General features: G+C 40.7%; 1 protein-coding gene across 1 annotated transcript; it reads right to left on the bottom strand.

The window, feature by feature from the left end:
- Window positions 1-276: 276 nt before the first annotated feature.
- LOC308299572 (glycoprotein hormones alpha chain-like) lies at window positions 277-2464 on the bottom strand (the record flags this gene model as incomplete). The annotated part of the gene is made up of 3 exons (XM_080743367.1): window positions 277-375; window positions 1435-1556; window positions 2368-2464. 3 exons carry the CDS (start codon window positions 2462-2464, stop codon window positions 277-279), a joined length of 318 nt encoding a protein of 105 aa, XP_080599493.1.
- Window positions 2465-10120: the final 7656 nt, after the last annotated feature.

Here is a 10120-nt window from a genome sequence, read left to right as displayed (position 1 = left end):
TATTTTATTTTGTATGTTTTTCTGAAATAATTAAAACACTTTTTCTTTTTGAAAATCGTTTAAATAATACAAAAGGATTACATTTGCCACCCCAAAATGGTGTCCCGACCCACTGTTTGGGAACCACTGGCCTAGCCTTATGCAGTGTTGTGTGCCGGAAGTAGCCAATCTACAAGCTCAGTAGCCTTTCTACAAGCTCAGTAGCCAATCTACAAGCTCAGTAGCCAATCTACAAGCTCAGTAGCCAATCTACAAGCTCAGTAGCTCACAATTAAGTCAACGCGAAGCTTTGTGATAGCGGCAGTCGCTGCAGTGACAACTTGTGTGGTTCATCAGTCTTTCGCCGTCTCGCAAACCTGCACCCTGAATTTCAACCTGGAAGAAAAACAGATAAACAATCCTTTAGTTTAGAACATGTGCAGTATTTCTTTTTTAAAGGCTGTGTAAAATATTATGCGTTAAAGGATGGTTCATCAAATGATCCAATTACACCACACATAGACCTCGGGTATTCAGTTATGGACCAATGAATGTTTTCATGTCATCATTCCAAGCTATATCAGGTGATCACCTGACAGAGAGGAGTTCCGTACTTATTTATTTTCTGTTTGTATTAGCATACCTTTATTCTTGTAGGAAAAAACTGCAAACTTAAGGTTGAGGTGCCCACACAAGATTTAAGTGCCTGCGTAGGGTTAGGGTTAGCTGGGTTCCACAGATAAATATTGGGAAAATAGCTGATCTACAAGCTCACACCGCTTCGTGTTGCTGTTTTCAATGAATTGATGCAGTGATGATGAACCTCTGCTACATGGTTTCAAACCGTCGTCGATATGGTATAGTGGGCAGGAACTTTAGCCCTGCCCCACCCGAATCCAGTGTTGATTTCGTCGACTAAAACCCAATTAAAAATGTTTGTCGACTGTGTTTTTTTTTTACTGACAAAAACTAAATAAAAACTAAGCTGTGATGACTAAAACTAAGACTAAATATATTGACAATTTCGTCAACAAAATAAAAACTAGACTAAAACATCAGGGAGGGACTGGTGGAGAAGAGAGGCATTTTATGTTTGGTTGCTCTCAGGTTTTGCATGCTGAAAATAGCCGATCTACAAGCTCACAACTCGTCGCAGAGTAACCAAGTGTAAAATCAGTCATTACGATGCCATCAAGGCCTGCCAAAATATTTGAGTTGACTAAATCAACTGAAGATTTCGTCGACTAAAACCTTATGATATTTAGTTGACTAAAATTAGACTAAAACTAAAACTTTTCAGGTGAGTAAAATTATGACTAAAACTAAATGACATTTTATTCAAAAGACTATGACTAAAACTAAATCAAAATTTGCTGTCAAAAACAACACTGCCCGAGTCACCCGAGTCACATAATTCTGTGTAAAGTAGTTGGTGTAAAATTGGTGTTTGACTACCTGATCTCGTGCCACGCAGCATGCTGCCTCTGATGTGATGTTCTTTGGTTTGGCCATGCTCTGCTTAGTTTCCGGGGACGTAGGGTACGCTCTGGAGAAGCAGCAGCCGTGACACTGGTAAACTGGAATTGGAAAATGCTCACTCCTTTTCGGTCTACAGTCCCCGCATCCCACTATAGGGGGAAGCCATGAAAAGAATGTTCATGAACAACCACAGTGTCGTATAGGAGGTCTGTGACATTATGGTCAACTTCAATTTACAGGAAATGAGATTGAAAATAAAGTAAGTACGTGAATACGTTTGATTATAGCCTACTGTAAATTCACAAATAGTGATTTTTAGTATTCTAATTATTCGACCTCAAAGTATTCGAATAGTCGAATATTTGGCAGGACTGGCCAAACTGTCAAATATTAAGTAAGCAAGAGGTGAACGTTGTGAAAATAGCCGATCTACATGCTTGTAGATGTAGATCTGTTATTTTCACAATCTGCGGAACCGAGTCACATTAAATGTAATAATTCTAAGTGCTTGTCAGGGTGGGGGTCCCCAGTTCAAATGTTTATTTTGGGGGTCACAGTATGTGTTCCACAGACAAAACTTCAACTGAACGCAGTACTTGCGCCTCGCTTTTCTGATGGGCGCAAGTAATAAGCGAATATTCGACTTTGGTGAACAACGTCGAACAGTGGCTTTGATATTCGATCGAATATTAGGTGAATGCCCTATAGTCCACACACAGTCTACTGACATATTACATCCCATAGAATCCATAGAACATTAATCCAATTAACGTTTTTCGATTCCTGAACAATCTCATTGCGTATGACGGCAACACGCGATAGCTTGGCTTCAGAGTAATTGGTAAACTATAAAACATCGACTATCAGGAATTGGTAAACCATCAAATATTGACTATCATGTAATCTTACTGTATGGCGGATCGCTGTTCGGTTGGGAGTCCGCTAAGTATAGAAGGTACGAGAGGACGAGGAGATGCAGTCCAGTTGATTTCACTGAGCTCAGCATCACTGCAATGACCGTATTACCTTACCACCAAGAGAGAGAGAGAGAGAGGAAATATGTTAAGGTTTCTCACTCCTGACTGGACAAAATTGGTATCCTGGCACTTCACAGCAATAATTGGAATATAGAGCTATTTCAAACTTGTTTTAACAAAAATATATCAGTAACACCCACTTCAAATATGGCCAATGTCTGAGAACATACACAACAAGGTGTGGCAGGGGCTCAGGATGTAGAACGGCAGCTTGGAAACGTTAGGTTCCCAGTTCGATCCTGGGCTCCCCAGAGTTGGTGTCAATGTGTCCTTGAGCAACTTGAGCAAGACGCTGAACCACTAATTGCTCCCGATGAGCAGGTTTGGTGCCTTGCATGGTTTCCTCCAGCATCAGTGTATGAATGTGTGTGTGTGTGTGTGTGTGTGTGTGTGTGTGTGTGTGTGTGTGTGTGTGTGTGTGTGTGTGTGTGTGTGTGTGTGTGTGTGTGTGTGTGTGTGTGTGTGTGTGTGTGTGAATGTTACGCACAATCATTGTAAAGTGCCTTGGAAAAGGGGCCAGCACTATATATAAATGCAGCATTTATAATAAACCAACAAAGTACATTTGATGAAGAAAATACCATATTAGAAAGTTACCTCTTTTTCTTGTGCTCCTGTGCTGTGCTGAAAGCCTTTCGGTGAAGACCGTTCTGCCTCGACGGGTGAAGGTTTATACCAGCAGTATAATTGTCTTTCAGGCTATATACTGCCTGAAATACTTATCAGTGATCTTGTTGACTCATCATTACCCTCCTTGATTGAAAACAGAAAATAGAGACAGGCCGGGAGACACGTTGGATAGTCAAAACACGCCCCCATGATGCTTCCATGGTGGTTATAAATGCTGCGTCTAACTCTAAGCCCTCTGGGTCGCTGTTGCTATGGAACAGTGGGGAGTTACACTGTTATCTTTCATGTCATGGAAAGGCTATCACATCATGATTTTCTTGTCTTTTAAAATTTTGGCATACTTTACGTACATAGCTTACTATACTTTATATTGTACTATAACCACGTTCAACCTGGCATCCATGTTTTGTGCAAGTCATTATAGATGATGAACATGTTCACATCTTTGAAAACATTTAAAATTGAAGTTCAATACTTCAATACACATTTTCAAATATGGTCATAATTGCAGATCTGCAGATTGGTTATTTGAGCTAATTCACTGCCACACTATGGCTTAACATTCAGGGTCATGACATAAAATAAATATATATATATTTTTTGTGGCCTTTTTCATGTTTCCTGACCTCGATTAGATTACACCCCCCGGTTGTAGGGAAGGGTGTAATCGAGTATCACATTTGATGTTACTTTCCACTGTGTTTGTATCGTTCCAATGCACCATTTACCAGTTCAGTTGCTGCGTTCACCCTCACCTACAACCACATCCTCCCCTTGATGATGATGCGTACGTCCAGAGGCAAATTAACACAATAATAGAGGTCAGTAAACATAAAAAAAAAAACACTCTTTTTTAGTTTTTTGATGTCATGACCCCTTTAATTGACCATGTCTTTGGTTGCTCTGTGTGCATGTGTTGTCCTGTGTGTGTGCTGTGCGAGTCGTGCACGTGTGCGGTACAGGCTTCAATTAGGTAACAAGATATGTTGTGCATTGTAGGTAAAAAGTTACAAATGTCTTTTGAGCATTTCATTATGCTTCAGAAATCATGCGTATATGCTTGGTTATTTATCATTCAACTCTGTTGTACGATGACAAAGTATAAAATGGGACTTAATAATTAGTGTTTAAATAATGTATAATAGTAGCCTACCGTAGACAAAATATGAATATCATAGATGACAGTTGGAAATCACTAATCCTTCATGCTCAGTGATTGCTTATTGTGTCATCCTCCACACTTATTGAGTTACAGTATCAAGGCTTTATCACCATCACAACAGAGCTCTCCTGTAAGTAAATTAATATGTCTGTACATGACATTTAACAGCTGGATGTGGATACACTGTACTCGCGTTCAATCTGGTGGCCAGATTTTGAGCATGTCATTAGGCAAAAAAAAGTGTAATAGATAAATTCATACATACTGTACACATGCACACACATACATACATACATACATACATACATACATACATACATACATACATACATACATACATACATACATACATACATACATACATATACTGTATACAGAGGCCTACTGTATATAAAAAATGAAATGAAACCACACATATTGCATCTCAACAAAAAGGACCATCCCAACAGTCAACAGTGTATAAAACAGTATAAAGACATAGGCTACTAAATAGTAACATTATTTTAACGTTATTTTAACACACACCCATGTTGTCCCTATTATTTTTGATTGATTGATTGAATGCTTTTATTTTTTAAGTTAGCACAGGAAAATGTACCGGATATTATAGTTACTGATATAAGGTCAACTAAAAGGATAAAGACCACAAGACAGGCTTGTTTTGCATTTAATTATTTCGGCATATAGAGCATAGCAGGAGAACAAATTTAACCTTTTGTTTGAGCCAAACCTTTTGGAAGTATTTTGTCAGATGGACTACATGGGTATCTTAGTGGTGTAGTGTATCTTGCACACCAGGCCAGTTGCAAGATGCTGTACCTATCTGTCAGCTACTACGAGCCAACCCAAAATTGGATATGGCCTAAAAACATGTGGACATGTGGAGTATCGCTACAGCTGCAGTGTTTGGGACTTGTAGGTGTTATTGCGACCGTAAGTCGCATTTACTATAGCTAGCTCCACCAGGTGTCCGTGCGTCCGTCAGTCACTCCGTCACACTTTTGCCCTGCTCATATCTCCGCAACCGTTGCCCCGATCCATGCCAAAATTTCCACACAAACTCCTTGCCTGCCAAACTACAACCTCCAAGGACCCCCGGAGTTCCAGGACCCTGGGGGACCCCCAGGTGTAAAAACCAGGTGTAAAAAAATAACCACATACACGTCACACTTTCCCCCTACTCATATCTCGGCCACCGTTGGCCCGATCCATGCAAAAATTTCCACACAAACTCCTTGCCTGGCAAACTACAACCTCCAAGGACCCCCGGAGCTCCAGGGACCCCCAGGTCCCTGGGGGACCCCCAAGTGTAAAAAATTAGCACTTGTGCAAAAATTACCAAATGACCACTCCAACGGGGCTGCTCACGGGGAATTCCCGGGGACCACCGACTCCTGGTGCTCCAGAACGGATGCAAAAGTGGTCGCGCCCCCAGTGGAGGACCCCCTGCCACTGCAGCGCACATAAAATGCCGTAACTTGGGCTAGGAGCGACCGGGAGAGCCGGGGCCGGTACCTATTCGCCCGCCTCGGCGGCGCGGAGACCCCACCCCTCATTTCTCACATGGCCCTCTAGCGCCACCATGAGGCCGATTCTTGCAAAACACATTTTTGGACACTGCTCCTACAATTTTGCCCCTAAAATCACTCAAATCGGTACACAGTATGTCTACACTCATGTCATCAACATGGATGTGTATACATGTGACCTACGGTCGCTTATCTCCCGATTAGGGAGTCTTACTGGTGGTAGGACACTTACTGGTTGACAAGGTGTACTGTCTTAATCTCTGAGAATGAGCCAGGGGTAGGGCTCGTTAAGCAGTATGCTTCTCCCTACTCCTTTTTTTGGCACCTTGGACACTTATCATCATGTCAAACGAACTCTTAAACTTGAACTCTGTCTATATTTATTCATTATCTCTTGAGACTGCTATGTTCAGAATGCATTAGATATCACACCTGTATTTGTATTTGTCCGAAAGTGCTGAAAAATAAAATGAACTGAACTGAACTGAATCTCAGTAATATTGTACTGCCATTAAGGCCTGGTTGACAAGCAACCTCCTCCAATTGAATGAGCCCACACTCCCTCTAATTAGGACTGATAGGTTTGGTGGCTCCTTTGTGCCGGCTGCCATTAAGGTGTATAATAGGAACTTATGAAGCTTGTGATCTAGGACTCATGAAGCTACACTGTTAACTTTGAAATTACATCTGGCATAGAGTAACTGCTAGGTCTTTTTTCTGTGCACTTTATTTGCGGTGCACTTTATTTTGCTGGGCACTTTATTTGCTTTGCACTTTATTCTGCCGTGCACTTTTATCTCTGCTGTGCACTTTATCTCTGCTGTGCACTTACGTAGTACCCGCATGAAGTATTAGCAGGCAAGGATTTTATTGGTAGCATTTTAAGTGTTTTATCTAGGGAAGTGCTTTTTAGCCGTTTTAGTGATGTGCTTAGCGTGTGTTGGGGTGGATACTGTTCTTGTGTATGTATGTGTATCGTGTTTCCCTTACTTGTTGAGCTCCTGTGAGAACTATGAATTTCCCCATGTGGGATCAATAAAGTCTATCGTATCGTATCGTATCGTATCGTAAAACCGAGGTGCTCACTGTGACCTCTGAAGGCATTGTGTCCAGGGTGGCTGGTTGCTTTGGGTCCCTCAAAAAACAATGTGAGCATGTGTCGAGGTGCACGGCCTTGACCCCAAAGTTCCCAACCTCAGGAACCTTGGGGTCAAGGCCGCTCACCTCGACACACGCATCAAGTCGGTGACTCGCAGCTGTTTTTTTTCCACCTCAGGAATATCGCAAAGCTTAAGTTGATTGTGTCACATTCTGACCAAGAAATTATTATTCATTCCTTCATTTCCTCTCGCCTTGACTACTGCAATTCGGTTCTCACCTGCCTCAATAAAATGTCCAATACCGCCTCCAATTCTTTCAAAAATACTGCTGCAAGACTGTTAACTAGGTCAAGCAGAAGGTGTCACATTACTCCAGTTCTGGCCTCTTTGCACTGCCTTCCTGATGTAGACAGACGGCGGACAGACAGACATTTGTAAATTAATAGTTCGATAGATTACACGAGACCACTCAAAACAAGGATTTATAATAGAGAAATGTCAACCTTCTGAAGTCAGAGTTGTCAGAAGTAATTTTGGAGTGCCTGTTGGGCAGATCTTTATGCCCATATATGGTGTTCCATGTTGCAGTGCCCGTTGGGCAGATCTTTGCCCATGCATGGTGTTCTGTGTCCAGGCCAGTCTGTAATGTCAGTACTATGATGTCAGAGTATGATGTCAGAGTAGCATGCTGACATATGGCCACAGTGGACGAGGTGAGCTCAGCTGAGGGCAACAACCAAATGCAACGCCAAGTGAACCAAAAGCTATATCCTTTCCCCAAGAGGCTGAGCTGTCAGAAAGTTCATTATTCCAAGTATTCGAAGTTAAGAAAGGATCACTCCACGAACGGGAGGTTCGGAGCTCATGTGCGTGTGCACATGGCCAGTGGTGGAAAAAGTAGTCAAAAGTTTTACTTTTCTTTTTTAAATATTTTTTATCCCACGGTTTTTGTAACCCATTTTTCTCACCCGGTGACTACCTAACCTGTAGTCCTCGTTTCCGCTCTCCCCCTGCCGCGCCAGGGGACATTGGGGAGCACCCGGCTGGCTAGGGGGAGGTATAGAAACCAGGACTACTGCATGTTTTTGTGTGAGGGCCTATGCCCAAGGAGACACGGGGAGAATCAAATGTTTTACTTAAGTAAAAGTATCAATACTGTAATGTAGAAATACTCCCATTGCAAGATAAAGACCTCTAAAATTCAAAATGTACTTGAGTAAAAGTACAAAAGTATTGGTATCAAAATGTACTTAAAGTATCAAAAGCAAAAGTACAAAACGTTTGAAAATAGCAGTTCTACAAGCTCACAACACGTCGCTATGTGTCACATTTTGAGCTTGTAGATCTGCTAGGTATAAAATAGGGCTAAAGTGGTTCATGTATGCTATATAATATTATAATTTATATCTGCAAGAAAACTAACAGGTAACTAAAGGTTTCAAATAATTGTAGTGGAGTAAAAGTACAATATTTGGATCCGAGATGTAGTGGAGTAGAAGTAAAAGTATTGGAAATAGGAAATACTCAAGTAAAGTAAAGTCAATTCACGTAGTTACTTTACACCACTGCACATGGCAAAAACAGAAATAAACAGCTTGATATTTAATTCATTGAAAGGTATTATATTTATTATTCTTCCTTAACGTTTAAGCAAAATTAATTATGACTGTGGCGTGGACTTAAAATCATTGTTTAGATTGCCTTCCTGCCCTGGCACTTGGCCTTGGCTTTGTGCCCTCAACACTAAAGGCCAAGTGGCCTTGACCCTAAAATGACAACATTCCAGGCCTGTGTGTGTGTGTGTGTGTGTGTGTGTGTGTGTGTGTGTGTGTGTGTGTGTGTGTGTGTGTGTGTGTGTGTGTGTGTGTGCGTGCGTGCGTGCGTGCGTGCGTGCGTGCGTGCGTGCGTGCGTGCGTGCGTGCGCGCGTGTGTGTGTGTGTGTGTATTGATCGGCTGCCGATGTGAGCTTGCAGATCTGCTATTTTCAAATGATTTCTTAACATTTGGAAACTTGTGAAATGCAACATAATAATGAGTAGTTTTTAAAGGGATATTTCACTTAAAAAAAAAATTTGGTCATTTTATCATCTAATCAGGCTTTTATGAACACCCAAACAGTTTTTAATTTGTTTGATTCAATATTTAGATATTTTATGTAAATGTTATCAGTCCTCCTCTCAAGGAGGAGGGCCCCATACACACCCATTGTAACTTCAAACTCCAATTTAACCATGATAGATTCATCAAAAACACCCATCCTTTTCTGGTGACTCATAATACCCTCCTAGTACGTGAGGCAGGCCGTGTTTTCTTTTATAACCATTTTACTTGTAAAAAAGGTGTTTCTACATTGTGGTATTGATACTTTTACTTAAGTAAAAGATGTGAATACTATTTCCATATATGTAAAATGACAACTTATATACATTTTTTTAATTAAATATTTAGTTTTAGTTTAGCTGTTTTGTATCTGTCAAGTCATGCTGTGATGATGCCCATACCCCAGCACCCTGCCATTTATTCTATTTGTATACCTATGGTATGGACATAATGGTATGGGACATGATACATGATAGTTGCTCTTGGACACAAACCATATCCAAGATATGTGGTTTATGCACTATCAAGTTTCATGAGCATTATTTGGCTATGAGAGGACCTTGAAAGGCCATTCCAACTTTAACCTTCTGCATAGCAAGCAATACTGAAACAATATAAAAGCATGGGGAGGCGTGTGGCTCGGAACCCATTGCAGAGGAGTTCCATTCGGTTGTGGTGAGTGAGACTTCATCCATCCTTTGTCATGTTAGTGTGTTAGAGATGTTAGCTATTCATAGTCATAAATGTTTTAGAGGTGTTAGATACTCATAGTCATATACATGTTTTAGAGCTATGTAGTCATATAAATCAATTAAACATTTTCATTGTTAACATGCCTCCGTATAATGCAACATATAGCTACAGACATGACCCATCTGCACACCAATAAGAACACTGACACTGATACTGACACACTGACAGCATAATTGATGTTATATTGTACAGATTGAAATGATTGATTGTGTATTCTTTATGTATAATGATATGGGTTTGGGCCAGATTGGAATTGGATCGAAGATTTGGAAAATACATTTCAATTATGTTATGATTATTTAAATAATATTTAGCATTGCATGCGCTTTTATATTATTATTATTGATTTAA

This window comes from Nannobrachium achirus (assembly GCF_963921795.1).
Source record: "Nannobrachium achirus genome assembly, chromosome: 15".
Lineage (NCBI taxonomy): Eukaryota > Metazoa > Chordata > Actinopteri > Myctophiformes > Myctophidae > Nannobrachium > Nannobrachium achirus.
The sequence above is the reverse complement of the archived record's forward strand: the minus strand, read 5'-3'. Positions and strand labels throughout refer to the sequence as shown.